The sequence below is a fragment of the Cervus elaphus genome, chromosome 14 (assembly GCF_910594005.1).
Source record: "Cervus elaphus chromosome 14, mCerEla1.1, whole genome shotgun sequence".
Classification (NCBI taxonomy): domain Eukaryota; kingdom Metazoa; phylum Chordata; class Mammalia; order Artiodactyla; family Cervidae; genus Cervus; species Cervus elaphus.
Window position 1 is genome coordinate 38,691,781 of NC_057828.1, and position 22,156 is coordinate 38,713,936.

The window sequence follows — 22,156 nt, forward strand, 5'->3', positions numbered from 1 at the left end:
CAAGTACTGCAAGGTATTACTTACATGTGGAATCCTTAAAAAAGTCAAGCTTATGGAAATAAGGAGTAGAACGGTGGTTGCCAGGGGCTTCCTGGTAGAGGAAATAGGAAGAGGATGATAAAAGGTACAAATTTACTGTTAAGATGATTAAATTCTGAGGACCATCAGTATAACATGGTGACTACAGTCAATAACATTGTGTGGTATAATTGAAATTTGCTAAGATTAGATCTTCAGTATTCTCGTTTTTTTAAAAAAAGTAACTGTGAGGTGGTGGGGATGTTCATTAACTTGCTGGTGGGAATCCTTTTACAATGCACACATATATCAAACCAACATACACACTTTAAATATATTTCTGTTTTATTTTTCAATTATGCCTCAAAAATGAAAATTTTTAAACATAAAGAAAGTCAATGTTTTGTGGATGTTTGAAGCTTTTGAATACATTCATAATGCTCACCCCACTCAGAGGGGCAATAGGTAACTCTGGGAGTTAGTATCTGAAGAGGCTGCCAGTGACTTACATCTCCTAGAACCACCTTTGTGTCGTGACATCCTACACTGAATCTAGACTGGCCTGTGACTTATGTGAATGAGTAGAATACAGCAGTAGTGAGGCTGTGTCTGTTCTGGGCTTGGCTTTGAAAGGACTGGCAGCTTCTGCTTCCTACCTCTTGAACTCTGGCTTTTGGGAGCCTCTATCATGGTATAAGAAGTCTAGCTCAAGTGTTGGAGGCATCAAGTGAACAGACCATGTGGATAAGCCATGTAATGAGGAAAGAATCTGAAACTACTTGGAGAGGGACAAAGGACCAGCTGTCCCAACACAGAGTTGAGTCTCCTGATGACTAGAGACCCCAAATAAAGTTAATTGTGCCCAGTCAGCCTACAGAATCAGAAGAGATAATCTGTGGTTGTTTTAAGCACTAAGTTTTAGGGTGGTTTGTTCCACTAAAATAGATAGCCTCACCAGTGATTTTCATGTGATTTAGAGGCTACCAGAAGGTTACCCAGTCTCACAGTATCTGTAAAACCGTGAGGGGCCAAGTTCCCAAGAAAGGGAGTGCTTGAAAGGGGAAGGGAGAGGAGGAGGAGGAAGGGAGAGGTAGAGGCTGGGGCCATAAGGAGAAGGGCAGTAAGAGAGAATTTCAACTGTGTGCCTGGAGCCAGGTCTAGCAGGAACAGCTGCCTTTGGGCCAAGAATTCCGATGATCTGTTTGACAGTATTTGCCGTCCTTTAAAGGAGCCTGTGTTTGAAACAGTGTGCCATGCATTTAATAGTACCAGCTAGAATGCAATTATGGTTACACATTCAGCCATCCCATATTTATTTTAGATCTGTCCTATTAATGATCCCTAACTCTGAACATCAATGTATGCAATCAGTCCCAAGGGAAACCAGGCCAGAGTCACAGTCTGGTGGGACCACTGAAAACATGCTTACTTATATCTTTACTCCTGGAAGGTCAGACCAATCATTGTCATGTCAGTAAAACAGGGCATTTTAAATACTTGTCCTTTCATGCAGTAAGATTGTTTTTTCTTTTTTCTCCATTGTCAAGATAAGCAAAACATTTAGAAATACTGTTTTTTCCCTATACTCTTAATCATAGCTCTTTTAAGGAAAAATGTAGGAATGAAAGTTATCTGGGTTTATGAGTGGTTTAAGGAAGTAATACTTCTTTTATTAATGTGTATAGCATTTAACAAAACTATAATGAAGAATGTTAATTATATGAATATTACTTTATATAAAATTTTTAATCAGTGAGAGAGAAGCCTTTTCTTGCTGGTTCTTGGTGTTTTCCTATCTATATTCAAATTAATGCAGAAATAATAGTCATCTTACTTAGTGGTTGTCAGGAGTTATATCATAAAGGTTTCACATATAAAATGTTATTCTCTAATAGAAAAAAGAAATAATGGAAAATTTTTAAAACTTAAAATAGCTATAAAATGCATTACCCACTCTAAGTGGTTTGATATCTTTGAGTCCCTCCTATCTTTTTAAATACTCAGTTCTAGTAAATATCACAGCCAAAGAGTTCCAAGCGAAGTGCAATACTCTGATTCCATGTTTTAGGAATGATACGTATAAACCTGGAGATGATTGGTGGGTTGAGAAAGTTCTTCACATGTCCTTTGACATTATTATTTCCTTCAAAAATCTGAAAGCAAAATATGAGAAACTCTTTAATGATGGCATAATGGGTATGGAAATGTTATAACTGAAACTAACATAATATTGTACATCAACTATATTTCAGTTAAAAAAAACTTACAGATAAATTTTTATCTTTTTTAGTTCAAACTGTGGATATCAATGAACATATACAACTTATCACAAAGATGATCCTCAATCAATTATGAAATCTCACTCCAGACATACCTCTTTAGGGATATCACCTCTCCACTGATCTGAGTTGAAATAGGAAAAAATAAAGAAATCTGATATGGTGCTGTGAAGCAGCCACAAAAACACCTCCACCTTTAGCCCCTTTGTAGTTATGTGACTTTGAGCAAATTACTTATAGACTTTGATTCTCTCTTTTTTCCCCATTGGCAAAATGGAGATAATAGATTTTACCTAGTAGAAGTTGTTGTGAAGATTTTAAGAGCATGTCAACATATGATAAGTGTTTATTAAGTGCCAGATAATGAGCATAAAAATGCGTGGTTGCATTTTATTTTAAATGCTAGTAATAGCTAATGATTATGGTTAGTTATTACTAACATTTAAAATGCAGTCATACATTTTTATGATTTAATACCCTTTCTGTCATATGCCCTACATCCTCAACTAAACTGTGTTTGAGGTGTGCTTTTATCATCCCCAGAAAGTTCCCCAAGATTTACACACATCAGAGACTGAGTCACTATTTGTTTATAAAAATGATATTTACCCTACTATGAGAACATCCTGATATGGTGAGAAATAAACCAAACCCACCGAAACAAACCAGGGGTTTAGAGAGAGACAGAGAGATTTAAACCCATTAACTGAGATAAGGGCTGAGTCCATGATGAGCATGCAGTAAACATCCATCCCCTACTCTTGTGTTGCCCCTCCTGCTGATTTCAGCCCAGTTCCCACTCCTGGAATATTCGGTTCATCTCCTTAGCTTTGCCTCTAGTAAGATTTTAAATCCACATAGCTAGGAATTTAAGAGTGTGATGGAGTAGTTCATCTTGCTATTAATCTCCTCATGGGGAAGGATAGCAATTGTTTTCTGCTTAGTAACAATATGGCACAGAAAGGCATATGGCCATAGTTGTTTGATCAGCTGTGAATAACAAGTATATCTAAGCTAATGCTAATATGGTAGGTTTTCTAGACCCCTGTTATAGATTGTATGTTTGTGTCCTTCCAAAATTCATGTCTTCAAACCCTCATCCTCCAAGATGATACTAGCAGGTGGGGCCTTTGGAAGGTGATTAGGACTAGGAATGGGGGTAGGGCCTTCATGGCATCTCCGTCTCCCTGTGCACACACCAAGGAAGGCCATAGGAGGGCACAACAAGGAAGACTGCCGTCACCAAGAACCTGCCCGTGGTGGCACCCTGATCTAGGATTCTAGCCTCTAGAACTGTGTGAAATAAGTGGCTTTTGTTTATCACCCAGGCTGTAGTAATTCATTACACAGCCCAAGCAGGCTGAGATGACCCTTTCTTTCACCATCTTCCTCAGAGATAGTTAAACTTCACATCATCCCCTGTTGTTCTCGTTATTTGGTAGATGGCGCAGTCAAAACAGAAAGATAGTATACATGGTCCCTGTCCCAAGACCAGGTACAGGACTTAGAAGACTTAAGGAGTGATGCACATCAGTGCACACTTCTCAAATACAAGAGCTATTTGCAAATTTGAGGTACTGTTCTCATCATAGCAGTTTTCAAATTGTTTGCTTTTTGCCAAGATCTCCCTGTACCTTGTCCACGATTGCAGATTTCTCCCTGTAAGGTTTCCAGTCAATGCCCTGGTCACTGTAGTGGATGGTGTAGCTCTTCACATACATTTCAGAGGACAGAGACTTGCAGCCTTGTGTTACAATGGCAGTTATCTTCTTGATCTTGAGCAGATCGATTTGTAACCACTGATTGTTGTTATTCGCCTATGAAAATGATTAGAACAATGGATAAGACAGAGGTTAAAACCTTTCCTTTTTTTAGATCCAGATACTCAGAAATGCAGTGAGGTCAAAGGATTTCTTTTCTGTCTCATCTCTGAAAATTCCCTTTCTCCTAGAATCCTTCCCTATTCCTTCTCATTTATCATCGGCATGTTTAGAAACTTCTGGAATGTTTTACACATTGTACAATAGTTATTTGTTTGCTTGTATTCCTTACTCTTTGAGGGTAGAGACTTAGCTTTGTTTCCAGGTACTTAACAAAATGTATGGCACACAGATGGAGCTCAAAAAATAAATATATTTTATCTGAGAAAAAAATCAATTGCTAAATTATCTGTAAATATTTTTCTCTTAAGCAAGTTGGTTTAAAATACTATGATGGTATAGTATAAAATGCATTGCAGTACACATTAAGTGCAAATACTATTTGATTCCCCTTATACAAGATGCCTAGAATAGTCAAAGTCATAGAGTCAGAAAGTGTATTGATGGATGCCAGGGGCCATAGGGTGAGGAGGGGTGGGGAAGGGAAATAGGGAGTTAGTGTTTAATGGGGACAGAATTTCAGTCTAAGAAGGTGAAAAATTTGGGAGACGGATGATGGTGAGAGTTGCACAACAATGTGAATGTACTTAGTTCACTGAACTGTACAGTTAAATATGGCTTAAAATAGTATGCTTTATATTATGTGACTTTTACCACAATGAAAAGATAAAAGAATTAAATACTACTATGATACTATTGAGTTATCTGGGAAAGAACTAGAGAGTATACTCTCTCTTACTTATATTAGAAAAGCTCCAGTTTTATTTCCATTGCTAATGTCAAATAGGAGAAGAGGTCCAATTTCTTTTATGATATTTCAAATAAACATGTTATTTGAGAGACTTGATAAGGCTACACCCAGGGCTGGACATGCCATAGTAGTTGTCTTGTCTCTCACCTAAACAAAATGCCTAATCATATGTTTGGCATTAGGTGCTTGGAGAAAGAGGATCAAAAAGATTAATTGAGTTTTGGAATAATTTGAGATTAATTTTCATCTTTGGGAGATTTATCCTGCCCCATAGTCTCACTTGGGCTTCCTTAGTGGCTCAGTGGTAAGGAATCCACCTGCCAATGCAGAAGATGCAGGTTCGATCCCTGGGTCCGGAATATCCCCAGGAGAAGGAAATTGCAACCCACTCCAGTGTTCTTGCCTGGAGAATCCCATGGACAGAGGAGCCTGATGGACTGCAGTCCATGGGGTCTCAAAGAGTCAGACACAACTTAGCGACTAAACAACAACATAGTCTTGTTCAATTCTATATGAAATAACCAATATATATTTTCTCAACATCACGCATATGTACATGGCTGTATGTGTGTACACATATGTATGTATATGTATAGTCACATGTTACTGTATTTTTAAAGGAAATTAATTAAATTTAAAGGAACTGTATTAGATAATTTGGGTTAATTTTGTAACATCCTGTAGTGACATCTGCTGGAGTTTTAGTGTGTCTTCAAGGTTGTATGAATGATACAGAATGCATATAGGTAACTAGAGGATTTTTGTAGGTGTATATCTTTTTGTCTCTACCATAAAAGAGATAGAGACACTTGTGCGCATACCTGCACATGCCTGGCTTAGACTTTCAGCCTCTCTAAAGAAGCTCTATAAAAGACATTTTATACTAATTGAAGGTTAAGAGAAACAAATAGTTCTGACCTAAAATTCCCTGGCTGCCTTGCATGGCATGTGGGATCTTAGTTCCTTAACCAGAGATCAAACACATGCCCCCTGCAGGGAAAGTACAGAGTCCCTTATCACTGAATTGCAAGGGAATAATAATTATTTTTTATTATCTTATTTATATTACAGGGCTATTCTGGTAGCTCAGCTGATAAAGAATCCGCCTGCATTGCAGGAGACCCTGATTCGATTCCTGGGTCAGGAAGATCTGCTGGAGAAGGGATAGGCTACCCACTCCAGTATTCTTGGGTTTCCCTTTTGGCTGAGTTGGTAAAGAATCTGCCTACAAAGTGGGAGACCTGGGTTTGATCCCTGGGATGGGAAGATCCCCTGGAGTAAGGGAACAGCTACCCACTCCAGTATTCTGGCCTGGAGAATTCCACTATTCAGTCCATGGGGTTGCAGAGTCGGACACAACTGAGTGACTTTCACTTCATTATTTATATTATAGAAATTAAATAAAAATGTTATACAACACTGTCACTTTTATTACTTTAATTTCTGTGGGTCTCAGTTCTCCCCTTTTGCAAAATTGCAAAATGAGTTCTTGGGTTGCTTCAGATGGTACAAGGAGCACAGATCTGTTTATTTGGAGAGTGGGATTCCTGATTCTGCCACCAGGCTAAACTAAAATTATTTAACCTCCTTTGTGTTTAGACTTGGCTACAATCCATAGAGTCACAGAGTCGGACACGACTGAAGTGACTTAGCATGAAGTGTTTAGACTTAAAAGGAAAATCTGGACCAGATGCTTTGTAAAAACCCCCTGCCTTTCTAACATTCTGTGACTCTATGGTAGTTGAGAAATGAATTTCAGGGCACAGATACTGATCCCTGAGACCATCCAAATGGAGTCTCTGCCAAGTCTCTTCAGTGAGTCTGACTCTTTGTGACCCCATGGACTGTAGCCCACCAGGCTCCTCTGTCCATGAGATTCTCCAGGCAAGAATACTGCAGTGGGTTGCCATGCCCTCCTCCAGGGGATCTTCCCAATCCAGGGCTCAAACTTCCATCTCTTATGTCTCCTGCATTGGCAGGTGGATTCTCTACCACTAGCACCATCTGGGAAGCCCTAAGATGGGGCCCAAACTCTTTTGTTTACTCCGCTTGCACCATACAACTCCCTTTTCCTTTCTGGTGGCCTGACTTAAGATTAGGACACAGAATTCTAAAGAGAGTCCAGGGAATTGTAGTATAGCTTTCTTAAGAGAGGGGCTTCCCTGATAGCTCAGTTGATAAAGAACCTGGGTCAGGAAGATCCACTGGAAAAGGGATAGGCTACCCACTCCAGTATTCTTGGGCTTCCCTTGTGGCTCAGCTGGTAAAGAATCTACCTGCAACACGGGAGACCTGGGTTCAATCCCTGAGTTAGGAAGATCCCCTGGAGAAGGGAAAAGGCTCCAGTATTCTTGCCTGGAGAATTCCATGGACTGTATAGTCCATGGGGTCACAAAGAATTGGACACGACTGAGCAACCTTCATTTTCTTAAGAGAGGGTGTTAGGTGGATAGAAGATAGGGAACTTGGCTTACGTTGATTGACTGGACTGTTCTGATTTCTTATGGCATTCTGATTTTCCAGGTCAGTTGAAGAATGAAATAAATATGAGTCAATATTAATAGTTACCCTAGAACTAAGTTACCTTAATTGCTCAATGGGCTAACATCTAAGGTAATATAACTCTCTGTGAGATGTTTATAAAACTTAGATCACAGATTTAAAAACCTGGTTTGGCAGCATTTTATCATGCCACTAATATAAAGGAATGTTACGGAGTTCTGAAAAAACAGGAACAAAAAAATTTTAATGACACTCTTAAGAACATAAAGGATAGTGCTAGATTGTAGAGGGAACCAAAGAAGAGAAGATAGTACAAATCTAAATCATTTACTGCTAATGTAAGTTGTCTCAGTCAGGAGCTGGCAAAATACAGCCCAAGGCCCAGTCTGGCCTACTGCCTGTTTTTGTAAATAAAGTTTTATTGGAACACAGCCATGCTCACTCATTTATATATTGTTGATGACTGCTTCCTGCAACAGTGGTAGAGTTGAGTAATTACGACAGAGAATGTATGGCTCACAAAGCCTAGAATATTACCTGGCCCTCTGCAGAAAAGTTTTGACCACCCCTAGTCTAAGTCAAGACCACAGAGATGATAACTTCTCTCTGAGCTAAAATTGTCAAGACAACACACATCCTAGTTCTCAGACATAGGATCATACTCTGTAGAAACAAGGAATGATCTTCTGGCTTCCCAGGTTCCCGTGTTCCCTGGAGTGAGGGCCTATGCTTTCTTCAGAAAGACTGAGAGAACTCCATTCACAGGGGACATTTCACCTTAGCTTGCCAGGCATTTACACGGCCCTGGGCATTAAGACGTGCAAGGAAGGGTTGCCAGTAATTTCCCCACCAAGACTTTTTAAACGAGGAAGCGGTGATTTGCTTGTCTTCTATCTTTCCACTTTCCATACCCAGCGGTGTGGAGCATCCTGTCAAGAGAAAAGTAATGTGATTATTTACACACCACTGATACTCCTTGTATTGTATTTTGTACTTCAGCAGAGACAAATAATATTATTGCTAAGTAACAACAAAACAACCATCACAGCAATGATGTTTTCAGTCTATACATGTATTACTTAATGCTCTTAAATAGCTCCATTTTACAAATGAAAAAACAAGCACAGCAAGAAAAAGAAACTTGACTCAAGTAACACTGCTAAAAGAATCAGAAATTAGATTTGAGCCCAGGCAGTCTGACATCAAATGCCATGTTCTAAACATCTAAACTCATCTCCGTCCTTCAGAGAGTCATGGAAACTTTGATCTCTGCTTTGAGGTAGACAATACTCCTAAACATCCACGTTTATAAGTTAAAGTGTTAGTTGCTCAGTTGTGTCCTACCCTTTGCGACCCCATGGACTATAGCCTGCTAGGCTCCTCTGTTCATGGGATTCTCCAAGCAAGAATATTGGAGTGGCTAGGCATTCCCTTCTCCAGGAAATCTTCTCAACCCAGGGTTCAAATCTGAGTCTCCTACATTGCAGGCTGTTTCTTTACCATCTGAGCCACCCGGGAAGCCCCTAGGTATATAAAGTGTCACAGAGATGAGACACTTTGTTTTTACTAGTAAGTCATGTAGACATTTTCTTGAAGTGATACCTTACTTTCTCCAAGAAAAAAGAGACTTAAAAGAAGAATGTCTATTGTTGATACTAATCATATAAACATCAAGAAAGTGAAGAGATTTTAAAATTAATGCTTCTTGTATTATGTATTAAATGGAGGTTTTAAATAGACTAGCATTGTTGAATGTCACATTTTAGGGTAGCTTGACTCTGTGATCTGAACAAATGACCAGTTAACATCATATCCCATATGGAAAGAAAAAAAATAATGACTTAAAGAGCTGTTTCAGGGCTTCCCACATGGCTCAGTGGCAAAGAATCTGCCTGCCAATGCAGGAGATGTGGGTTCGATCCCTGGGTGGGGAAGATCCCCCTGGAGGGGGAAATGGCAATCCACTCCAGTATTCTTGCCTGGAAAATTCCATAGGCCAAGGAGCCTGATGGGCTACAGTCCATGGGGTCGCAAAGAGTCAGACATAACTGTGCACGCACACGCTATGCTATGGAGCTGTTTCAAGTTTTCCTGCTTATACAAAATTTGCATTTTACGTGGAGGATGTTATATACCACGGCTATGTGGACATGGGTAAAATGCCCTTTCCATATCCCTCATGAATATCAAGAGTTTATTGTATTATTATCTGCTTTAATAAGAAACTGTTTCCAAGGTTCAGTTACTTTCTCCACTGTGAGCTGTACTTTTTTCCCTCTGCCCTGAGAGAAGGTGCTGTACCTTCCCAGGAGGTATGCTGCAGCAAGTTTTCGGTATGTTTGTATATTGATCTCCCTCCTCTCTCAGCCCTTGAGCAACTTGGTGGTGCCTGGATCTGCCAAGCCCAGGGTGGTCTGTTTCATTCTTTTACTGCAGACTGTGAGACCGAGGTTATATTCTATATATGCTTTGAAGTAAAAAATGTTGGAAAGTACCACTTTAAGAGAGGAGAATAGTTGATGAGAACCTTAAGCATCTTATTATATATAGAAGAATTTTATTAGTGCCATTTATGATTGCCTAGATTTATATATACCACAGGTCACATTACATCCCCTGAAAAACAGAAACTTACTTAGAAAAGGCTTGGGTACCTACATAGAATGTGAAACAGAAGACAGAGTTCAATCAAGGCTTCAGGAAGTTGGGAAGAAGATTTAATTCTCCAAAATAATTATTGAATACCTAATATATGCCAGTAATGTTGCAAGACACTTTTATTATATTAAAGTCTGAGTGACCTGGTTAGAAGGCTTTTAGAAGGGTCAGACCCAGTTTGACTCTCAATTCTTATTGAAAGTAGGCTGGTGGAGGTCATTCTTTGCTAGGGTCCTTCTTTGGAGGGTCAGAGCAATGTCCATATGGTCCAGACATTGTTCAGAGAGATGGTGCCTACCCTCTGGCTGCTAGAACCAGTCTCAGTCTAGATCATTCCTTGAATGGAACCTGTGTTTCACAGAGATTTTTCTAGGAGCCTTAGTGATTGGAGAAAACTAAGAATTCTACTCATTCTCCCATATGCCCCAAATCTTGGATTTGATGAATAGCAGCAAAAAAAAAATGTCCATGGGGTTGCAAAGAGTTGGACACCACTGAGAGACTGAACTGAACTGAGCAAGAAAATAATGCATCTGTGTTCCTTACCGTTAACCTCACATCCTTGCAGCTCCAATCGAAGGGCAGGTTTGTTATAGGATCCAGTTGGAGAGATCCTGATGTATCTAGCCACAACAGGTGGATCAATATGATTCTCTTTTATTGTAGAAGCATCGGAATTGCCACCAAAATACTAGAGGAAAAGAGGAAATTTTCGTTATGTAACAATTCTCTATAAAGTGATTTTATACTAAAATTTTCATCCAATTTAATATTGTAATATTACGTTTTCAGGTAGCCTGAGTCAACTTAATTTGGTCTTAAAAGATAACTGGGAATACTTCCACTTCAGGAAGATAGTATAGATGAAATTTGCCCCGTTCCTCCTGCTGAGTACAACTGAAAACATAGAAAGACTCTGAAAGGTGGAGAAGAGAAGGCAGACTGGCTAGGGTTCTCAGGACCCAAGGAACAACACAGTGGTCAGTGCCTTGGGTTTTCTTTTTACATCATATACAGACTTATAAGTAAGGAAGCCAGGAATCAGGAGCCACCAATAGGTGCAGACAAACATACAAACAAAAACAAAAAAACAGCAAAAGCATCTTTTCTCTGGCCTCAGGACCAGGAAAGGGCAGTCTAGCAAGACTGAAAATTTGTAGATAACAATTGTTCTACTTCAAGCCAAACACCATAGGTTAGAAAACACTGTGTCCCCTTCCCTACCGACAGCTGCAACGGCCGGATGGGGAACCTAGACTCCTATGCTCATGAGACTGTAACGAGGCACCCAACACTGTCACTGGAGTTGTGTCAGAGAAAACAAAATAGAGACCCAGGATTTCCGTCTTTTCTATCTTATAATAAGGCTTTCACTCTTGCAGTGTCAGTGGAGACTATTCCATTCCTACCCATCTGCAAAGAGGAGAGGGGTCCCAGCTCACGTGTCAACAGAGGAGGCCAAGTGGAAAATGGACTGTGACCTCTTCCTGGCAGTAAACAGGCTGTGTCCCATCCCCTTTCCCTGGCAAAGCAGTGTCAGAAAGAGCCAGAAGATAAAAGCAGATATCAGTAGCCTTGAAAACAGAAAAGCAATAGATAAGAGCAATGAAACAAAGGGCCAGTTCTTTAAAAAGATTAAAGAAAATTGGCAAATCTGTAGTAAGACTGATAAAGCAAGAACGAGAAGAGATGCATGTTACCAATATCATAAATGAAATAGGCAATATCACTACAGACCCAACACAAATCAAAAGGACAATAAGGGAATAATACAAATAACCTGTACACATATATTTAACAACTTAGAAGAAATGACTCAATTGACTGAGAAAACACAAGCTATCCCAATTCACCCAAAATGAAATAGATAATCTGAATAACATGTAACTATTTAAAAAAATGAATTTGTAATTTAAAAAGTCCCAGAAAAGAAATTTCCAGGTCCTTGTGGCTTTTACCGGTGAATTATACCAAAAGTTTAAAGAATTAACATCAATACTAGATAATCTCTTCCAGAAAATAGAAACACATGCTGCCTAATTTATGTTACGAAGCTAGTATTATTCTCACATTAAAACAAAAGGACAGTAGAAACAAAACTATACACAGATAACCCTCAAGAACATAGATGCAAAAATCTTCAAGCTATGGACTTTAATTTGTGTACTCTCTGCAATACTGATTGGTAAGACTCATAATTTAAGGTTTTCATGATCTATTCTAAGGTTATAGTGCAAATGATTTATTATAAGAAATAGCTAAGTGATGACATAGAAGATAGTAAAATAGTAAACGATTTACAGAAAAAAAATGAAACTGATACAAGGTTATCAGTATAATATGGACTGATCCTTGTATTCAGATAGCTTTCTTTGGAGAGAGGGGCGAGGGAGGAGGGGAAGGATTAGGGTTGGAATAACTGGGTCATTGGGAATAACCCTGGCTGAGCCTTTGGAAGATCCAGCAGGGGGACATCACTCCTCAGGCACGACAGAAAAAAAAATAAACAACAGAAACATGAGAATCACACTGCCTCACAGCATTGCTGGTATTAACACTACTATTTCCTTCACTTGGGGCTTCCTTCAGTTACACTGAACTAAAGAACAAAATAAAATGTGAGAGTAAATTTGAAAATTGGTGGCCAAATTTTAGCATGGGCTCTTTAAGGCACACAACCAGATATTCTGCTGTATATCATCTGTCAATCTGAGAAGTCTGGATACTTAGTTTGATGATAAAGAGATTTTTCTTGCAAGTTTTATGGAGCTTCGAAATTTCAAAACTTAAGGTTATTTTTTTTTAAATTTATACAGACACATCACTTTACCACTTTTCTTCATAAAACACTAAAAATGCCATTTGTATTTATAACACCCAAAAGGTATTTTTTAAAAAGATATAGTAACCCTAGGCTTGGGAAGAAACAGCGGTGCACACAGACCATCACATTCTTTGTGCTGTTCCCTTTGAAGATCCGCCAGTTTTTCTTGTCGGAGCTGTAAGCCACATAGAACTCGGTGGTGTAGTAGGACTTCAGGTAGTGTTTGGCGCCCTGGGTCTGGATCCCTGTGAGCAGGACTTCCTTTTGCATGTCTACCTGCAATATAGCAAAGCCATTGAGCAGAACTATCCTTGTCAACGAGTCACACACACACTGCCTGAAGTCACTGAACAGCTAACTTTCTTTAGAACAAAAGAAGAGCAAACAAACTAATAAAATGGCTAGGTGCAATCCATATTTGAACACAGGATACCTAAATTGGAATCCAAACTCAACCAGAAACTAGTTGTGTGTGACACTGGGAAGTTAGTTAATCCCTCCGTGCCTTCGTTTTTTTCATCTGTAAAACGAGATATCGCTAGAACTAACCTCACAGGTTTTGAGTATGTAAAGTACATAAAATGCTGCCGCCGCTGCTGCTGCTAAGTCGCTTCAGTCATGTCCGACTCTGTGCGACCCCACAGACGGCAGCCCACCAGGCTCCCCCGTCCCTGGGATTCTCCAGGCAAGAACACTGGAGTGGGTTGCCATTTCCTTCTCCAATAGCACCTAGTAATTGCCATTTCCCCTAATGGCATTGCAAGAACAACAAGAAGAAATTATTAAACCACTGTCATTTTTATTATTACAATAGCAGTAACTATTATCAGGTTGGGCCTTCCCAGGTGGCTCAGGCAAGGCAGGAGCCACAGGTTCAATCCCTGGGTCGGGAAGACCCCTAGAGGAGGAAATGGCAAACCACTCCAGTATCCTTGCCTGGAGAATCCCATGGACAGAGGAGCCTGGTGGGCTACAGTCCATGGGGTTGCAAAGAGTCGGACATGACTGAGCATGCATGCATTATCAGGTTAATAAGATATACCTGGATCCAAGGTTGAGAGTTCAATTCTGTTGAAAGTTTTTCTGGGATCCAAGCATTGTATGATCCACCATTGTTTAATCTTGCTAATGTGGGTTCCCAATAACCTAAAGACAAAGGAAGAAAATAATTTTTCAGAATTAAAACAAAACGAACACCCAACTAGCAATTTCTCAAGTGAATTTAGTCCCGGTGGAAAATCAGATTTCTAAAGGAACTTCTGTTTTAGTTAGGAAACCAAGCAATGGAAATGGGCCTCAGCTACTAAGTCAGTCCCTGATGATGAAATCTTGGTTTCAGGCCTGTGCTTGGACAGCTATCAACCACCACCCACCCCCTTTTCTTGAAAATAGGTCATGTTTATTTTTTCTCAGTTATGCTGATGTGGTTTCTGCTGAGTGTGCCTGCCTAACAGAAAGATATGGGGCAGATTTATGGGAGCTTCATGATCCTTTCCCCCTGGAGGAGGAAATGGCAACCTACTCCAGTATTCTTCAGTCCATGGAGAATCCCATGGACAGAGAGAGGGCTACAGTCCATAGGGTCACAAAGAGCTGGACATGACTGAAGAGACTTAGCTTGTACACATGCATGATCCTTTACATTTGACCTCTTGATCTTGGTAACAGTTTGAGGCAAAGAGAGGAAACTGAGTTCTTGATGCACAGTGGGTAAACAAAAAAATTTCTTGAATAGATGAATGGTTGACACAGCAAAGGGGTCTATTAATGGGAACTATATTATGTTGCCTGTAAGACCATGTGATTCTGGCTGGAATATTACACAGTTTAGTCCCATTGACACCTTTACATTCTGTAAAAAATCAGTGATGACTAAATTCTGCTTAGAAAATACACATAACAAAGTAAAAGTTCCATGGCTAGAGATGATACCTCTGGTGGGGCGGTAATTAGATACTTTACTGCTGTTTTATTATCAAAATGTGGTAGAGGAAAGCCTTGAGAGGAGCAGTGACCCATGGAGGCAGGGTCATCATGTATGGTTTTGCAGGCTGTTTATAGCACAGGTTGTAGGTGCCTTTCACAGGCTATGATGCTACTACTTACCCCAAAACTCAGAAGCCTGGATCTGTGAGTCAGTTATCAGGCCACTGCTTAGTCCCATTGGCATCTTACATTCTACAAGAAATAGAACAATGAATAAACTTTGCTTAGAAAGCACATATAACAAAGTAAAATCTCCGTGGCTAAAGATATACCTCTTCTGGGTCAGTAATTAGTTGTTTTCACCTATCTGTGTGGCAACTGACTTAAATATGTCTGATCATAAAATCATAAATGCACTGGCAAGACTGATACTTAATAGAAATGAAAATTGATGACACCCTAGTGGAAAACAACTTATCCAGAAGTGCAAATAGTTTTAAAATTGATTTCCATCTTTTTGTATCTTAAAATAAGCCATTTTACAATATTAAGTACTACCCTTCATAAGATTGTGTTCTCAAAAGTTGACCTGAAAGTTACAATGTTATTTATGTCCTGAACAAAGAAGGGAATGCTAGCCACTGAGCTATTTGGATGTTGACACAGTCCTTGGTACTCAACAGGTACTTAATAAGTGCTGGCTGGATTAGTGGATGGATAGATGGAAACTGTGTTTCTTGAATACCAAAATGCCAAGTTCAGTGACTGTCTTGGTCATAGCTGAATTCCTGGTATCTTTCCCTTCCTCTACTCTAGAAGTCTGGAGAATTTCTCACATGCGCTTCCCCATGGATCACAAATCATGAAGGAGGATGCTTTATTTAGCTTCAGCAAATGAGAGGAATGCCTTTGGTTTGAACCATTTAGTTTAAGATTCCTAGCAGACTGATGTTTGCAGTATAGTCAGACTCTAGGTTGGAATAAAAGCAATTACTGCTACAGATCATGCCTCTGTTATGTCAGAGTTCTCAGAGTTGAATATTTCCAATCTAAAACTTGGTGATATTCTAGGAACAGGTACTCTCCTGCTAAAACAAAAAAATAATGTGGCTCTTGGATGATACCTCTGTCTACGATGAGAAATGGTGTCTGCATCCCTGCTGTCTGAATTTCTCCAACTTCTGTGTTTAGGAGCCACCAGCCAGGTTTTGATGCCTTCATTTCAAGAGTTTTAAATGAACCTAAAATAAAAGACAACATTGCATACCCAAAGATTAACAGGTAACACTGGTTGACTCCTACCAAAGAATCCTAAAATCTCTGCATAGCAAGTGATTTAGAATATAACTTGAGTTAGCCGTTTCTCTTTAGGCAGTATTACAGGTATATCAAAACAAACAATGACTCACACACACTCACTAAACACAAATTGCCCTGGGACCTTAAAAAATCTCCAGTACCCCTTACAAAAAGAAATTTTTCATTTATCTAAATATCATGTTACAAGTTAACCCATACATAATGCAGCTTATCAAAGCAACCTTGAATGATAGTCATTGGGCCTCACATATATTGTATATGTTTCCTTCTCTTCATTTTTCTAGTTTTTTTTTAATATGAGAAAATTAAAATAAAACATCTTTCCCCCATATTTCATTTTTTCTATGAAGTTTACATTTTAGATAGAGGTGTACAAATATTGTTTCAGAAAAGCACTGAAAGAATGACTTTTCTGAAACCTCTGATTATTCATTCTGGTATTTAACATTTCCTACCACCAATTAATACTTAAATTCTATTGACTATGATTTGTGACCATTACCTAGATTGTGAATAAAAAGTAATAACTGATCGCTATCCTCAGACACACTAAAAAAAGATCTCCAGCCTTCTACTCTCTAATGCAGGTGTTAGGTGTGAAGATTTAAGTGGGCCAGTTCCCTGACCCACTTCTCACAGGCTTGTGGAAGGGATAACTGATCTGGTCTTACTTGATGAGAAGTTAGGGGTGAGCCTGACCTAACCGTTTCTGTCCCTGATTTTAACAGAGTGGCTTTTGATAGCTTTGCTAATGAGAAACTGGTGTGTTGCAAACAAACAGAACCCCTTTTTCGCCCATGTGCAAGAGTGCTAAGTCACTTCAGGCATTCTTTCTGTAGTGTCCTATTGAGTTCAGTTCAGTCGCTCAGTCGTGTCCAACTCTTTGCGACTCCATGAATTGCAGCACGCCAGGCCTCCCTGTCTATCACCAACTCCTGGAGTCCACCCAAGCCCATGTCCATTGAGAAGGTGATGCCATCCAACCATCTCATCCTCTGTTGTCCCCTTCTCCTCCTGCCCCCAGGCCCCCCAGCATCAGGGTCTTTTCCAATGAGTCAACTCTTCGCATGAGGTGGCCAAGGTATTGGAGTTTCAGCTTCAGCATCAGTCCCTCCAATGAGCACCCAGGACTGATATCCTTTAGGATGGACTGATTGGATCTCCTTGCAGTCCAAGGGACTCTCAAGAGTCTTCTCCAACACCACAGTTCAAAAGCATCAATTCTTCAGCGCTCAGCTTTCTTCACAGTCCAACTCTCACATCAATACATGACCACTGGAAAAAATATAGCCTTGACTAGATGGACCTTTGTTGACAAAGTAATGTCTCTGCTTTTTAATATGCTATCTAGATTGGTCATAACTTTCCTTCCAAGGAGTAAGCGTCTTTTAATTTCATGGCTGCACCATCTGCTGTGATTTTGGAGCCCCCAAAAATAAAGTCAGCCACTGTTTCCACTGTTTCCCCATCTATTTGCCATGAAGTGATGGGACCAGATGCCATGATCTTAGTTTTGTGAATGTTGAGCTTTAAGTCAACTTTTTCACTCTCCTCTTTCACTTTCATCAAGAGGCTTTTTAGTTCCTCTTCACTTTCTGCCATAAGGGTGGTGTCATCTGCATGAGGTTACTGATATTTCTCCCGGTAATTTTGATTCCAGCTTGTGCTTCTTCCAACCCAGTGTTTCTCGTGATGTACTCTGCATATAAGTTAAATAATCAGGGTGACAATATACAGCCTTGATGTATTCCTTTTCCTATTTGGAACCAGTCTGTTGTTCCATGTCCAGTTCTAACTGTTGCTTCCTGACCTGCATGTAGGTTTCTCAAGAGGCAGGTCAGATGGTCTGGTATTCCCATCTCTTTCAGAATTTTCCACAGTTTATTGTGATCCACACAATAAAAGACTTTGGCATAGTCAATAAAGCAGAAACGGATGTTTTTCTGGAACTCTCTTGCTTTTTTGATGATCCAGCGGTTGTTGGCAATCTGATCTCTGGTTCCTCTGCCTTTTCTAAAACCAGCTTGAACATCTAGAAGTTCACGGTTCACATATTGCTGAAGCCTGCCTTGGAGAATTTTGAGCATTACTTTACTAGCGTGTGAGATGAATGCAATTGTGCGGTAGTTTGAGCATTCTTTGGCATTGCCTTTCTTTGAGATTGGAATGAAAACTGACCTTTTCCAGTCCTGTGACCACTGCTGAGTTTTCCAAATTTGCTGGCATATTGAGTGCAGCACTTTCACAGCATCATCTTTCAGGATTTGAAATAGCTCAGCTGGAATTCCATCACCTCCACTAGCTTTGCTCGTAGTGATGCTTCCTAAGGCCCACTTGACTTCACATTCCAGGATGTCTGGCTCTAGGTGAGTGATCACACCATCGTGATTATCTGGGTTGTGAAAATCTTTTTTTGTACAGTTCTTCTGTGTATTCTTGCCACCTCTCTTAATATCTTCAGCTTCTGTTAAGTCCATCCCATTTCTGTCCTTTATCGAGCCCATCTTTGCATGAAATGTTCCCTTGGTATCTCTAATTTTCATGAAGAGATCTCTAGTCTTTCCCATTCTCTTGTTTTCCTCTATTTCTTGCATTGATTGCTGAGGAAGGCTTTCTTATCTCTCCTTGCTATTCTTTGGAACTCTGCATTCAAAATAAATAAGCAGAAGTTTCAAGGAACCTCCAGCTGTGAGGCTCTAGCTTACTCAGTGTGTGATTTGTTGGTTGTTTTAGTTGCTCAGTCGTGTCCAATTCTTTTGTGACCCCATGGACTGTAGCCCACAAGGCTCCTCTGTCATGGGATTCTCCAGGCAAGAATACTGGAGTGGGTTGCCATGTCCTCCTCCAGGGGATCTTCCCAACCCAGGGATCAAACCCATGTATCCTGCATTGGTAGGCGGGTTCTTTACCCCTTGCGCCACCTGGGGAGCCTGTCTTCCCATCCTTAACCACATCGGGCCTGTTTGGACTAGTGTGCCTACTTCTGAGGCTGATTCACACGGCAACTTCCTCACTCAAAATCCTATCAAGGAAGTGCCCTGACTAGCTTATCAGATACCATTTGTGGAAGGTACGCTGCTTATTAAAAATGCAGACTGCTGGGCTCCTGCCCAAGTTCTACCAGATCAAAGTCTCTGAGAGCAAAATCTCTCTTTAAAGCATCTGCATTTTAACCAGCTTTGTAGGTTTTTATTATGCCCACTACAGTTTGAGGATCAATTGTATCAAACACACCCCTAGTCACACACCTACAAGCAATTCACTGGGACATAAACATCCTTTTTGAAGGTTGGAGTTTGTTTAAACCTAGTCATTATTTTGCATATGAAAAGATTTAAATACCTTTATTATTCTTTGGCTTTTATAATCATTTAAAAATATATTCTTCACTTCATAAGTCAGTTTAAGATTCAGATTCCGACAGCCCACAGATATCAGGGTGATAAGACTGAGGAGTAGAATTCAAGAACACTGAAATCCTGGTTAGTCTCTGATCTCTGCCCAATGGAATGTTTTAGATACCTGATCCTTGTGGGATTCATTTTGTAATCTGCTTAAGACCTGGCCTGCATGACACATAATGGCTTGGAAGAACCTGCACTAGACATAGCATCTCTGTAGAACCAAGCTGGGCTGCAGATCTAGTCTGTGTTGTGGTGCAAACAGTGCAGACACTGGCTGAGTCTTCTGTACTCTGCATGCAGGTTTGGAATATAGCTTTGCCCAGGATCCATGTCAGAGCCCATGCCTGACTGCTTTGGAAGGAGATGCACAAAGAGGGAAATGGGAGAGAGTTACAGATGCTAAGTTACAGCCTCGCCATTTGTTACCAGGACCTCTTTTCATTGCCAAGTATTTTACCAGGTAGAAGGGGCCAGACCCCTAACTGGTGCTGTTGAGTGCCGTTTTCTAGCAAGGTCTGGCCATGAAAGTGAACCACGTGAATGTCTCGGGAGCCGCCTAAGTTCAGCAGGTGCAACCTCACCCACTCTTGCTCATACATTCTCAGGCCGGGCAAGTTGTAGATCATCCCATTGATGGCTGAAAGGACAGAAAGTTGCAGTCAATTAGAAATCTGTGTCTACCAGGAGTGAGGCTGGTAAGGAAATATGGGGCCTCCCACTCACCACCCATCTTCTTTATTACTTGCATGCCTACCCACCCCCCAACCCTGCCCAGGCATAGTAAGAGACCGCCTACAGCTCCTAATATCAGTGAGAGACTGAAGCAGAACCACTTCTCCTCCTCACACCAGCCTGCGGCAGAAGTGTGGGTGAGTCCCCTTTCCAAGCAGTTTATCACTCTTTTCCTCAAATTTACATGTTTCCTGTTCTGTGCTTTATCCATTTATTCTTTACATTTATAATATGAATTTTCCTGGGCTACTTAAAAGATAAGGACTAATATGGGCAGAAAAGTGAACTCTAGTCTTTAGAGAAAAGAGGGTAAGTAAGGGGATATGCAGTGTATCACCCTAAGGCCTCTGAAATTCAGAGAGAGTTCCAGTCAAAGTTAGGAAGTTGCACTTTGTTTTTGTTGGACCCACCAACCTTAGAGATTCATGTTTATCCTCTCATTTGTTTGAGTGCTCCTCTGCCCCTTTCCCAGCTGATGTGTCCAGGGTTCTCAGACTTTATCAACTCTACCCTTACTGGAGTGTGTATGTTTTCATCTTAAAAACATCTTAAAAAAGAGTATGTATAAAATTTTAATGATAAAGCTTAGGGCCATCTTGAACTTAATTGGGACTGAAGTGAGGGAAGTTTTGTAGTGGTGGTAGCTGTTGGTGTTTATTTTTCTAAAGTTAAAGGAACTATTGTGGAATTTCAGGAACCAAGCAAATGAATTTTTGGAGGGAGAAGAGTTGAGATCATTTTGGCCCCCTTAAAATTATATCAGGTATAAGAGCACCTCATAACATCAGCCTCACCTCCTCATCTTAGTTTCTGTGAATAGATTTCCTAAGAATAAAGGTTATCTCCAGCAGTTATTTGGTCAAACCATTACATCAGGATAGAGAAGAAAAGATGTTCAAAGTAGCAGGTACTCAATAAACATTTGCTGAATTTAGCTGAGTGATAGAATTCATTCATTCGTTTATTAATCCAACACATATTTACTTAGTGCATACTGCAGAGGCCAGGCATAGGTGGTCTGCTTATCAAATACCCTGATAAGTTCGAAGGTGGAAGATTACCAAATTACAGCAATTTAGATGACATTACATTCAAAACTAAAATTAAACAGGATGCATTTTAGCCTTTCCTTGAATAATCAGGAAGCAGGGCCTTGAGGGTACTCAGCAGGTAAAGGACATAGCCACTAGACAGCCTGTCTGATTCTGCAGTCTGTGCTTTCCCACTGGGTTGAGAGGTTTTCAGAGGATGTGCTTCCTACCCTGAGACCAAGCATCCTGGGCTGAAAGGCCTAGAGACAGTAGGAGAAGAGAAAAGAAAGCTCTGCTCTCTTTCAGATTTATCTGCTCTCTTTCACCTACACTGTCCCCTGCCAGGTGACATCAGCCTCATGGACATTTAAGGAGCTGGTTTAAGTTAGAGCTCCTGTTTCCACAGAAGCGTCTTATGTCTGATTTTGAGAAGACCTGTGGGTAGGAATCACTGTCACCCAGTATGTTGGTTCAGAGATGAGATCAAAGTCAGAGGAAAATACCATGAAACTCATGGGAGTTTTTTACTTCTGAGGATACACGTCTCCAAGACCTTGTGGGCTTCTTGTCATAATACCAGCTCTTCTTTTCATCAAAGACCATAAAAAGTAGGACAAATTCTCTCATGTCCACAGGCATGTTGGTCTCCTTATGTAGTGTCCCTTTTCGGCAGATCAGAAGAGGCCCTATCAAGCCTGAGTGGATATCTTTTTCCTGGAAGACAGGAAGAGCAGACAGCATACATTCATGGTTTCTCACGATTTTCTTTGCTCTTCTGACAATCACTGATCCTATTGAAAAGGAGACCTCAGAGACTCTGAATTTGAAGAT

The 22,156-nt window shown here is 40.2% G+C and overlaps 1 protein-coding gene across 1 annotated transcript in view; it reads right to left on the reverse strand.

Moving 5' to 3' along the window:
* Window positions 1-342: 342 nt before the first annotated feature.
* Window positions 343-22,156, reverse strand: part of F5 (coagulation factor V) — a 73,946-nt gene continuing 52,132 nt past the window's right edge. Inside the window, exons 16-25 of the mRNA XM_043923750.1 lie at window positions 21,829-22,039; window positions 20,020-20,199; window positions 15,963-16,079; window positions 15,019-15,090; window positions 13,955-14,058; window positions 13,033-13,188; window positions 10,635-10,779; window positions 8,208-8,359; window positions 3,932-4,114; window positions 343-2,171 (exon numbers count right to left, since the gene is read on the reverse strand). Of these exons, the coding sequence (XP_043779685.1) occupies window positions 2,025-2,171; window positions 3,932-4,114; window positions 8,208-8,359; window positions 10,635-10,779; window positions 13,033-13,188; window positions 13,955-14,058; window positions 15,019-15,090; window positions 15,963-16,079; window positions 20,020-20,199; window positions 21,829-22,039 (1,467 nt within the window). The 3' untranslated portion in view covers window positions 343-2,024. The remainder of the gene's footprint in view (window positions 2,172-3,931; window positions 4,115-8,207; window positions 8,360-10,634; window positions 10,780-13,032; window positions 13,189-13,954; window positions 14,059-15,018; window positions 15,091-15,962; window positions 16,080-20,019; window positions 20,200-21,828; window positions 22,040-22,156) is intronic.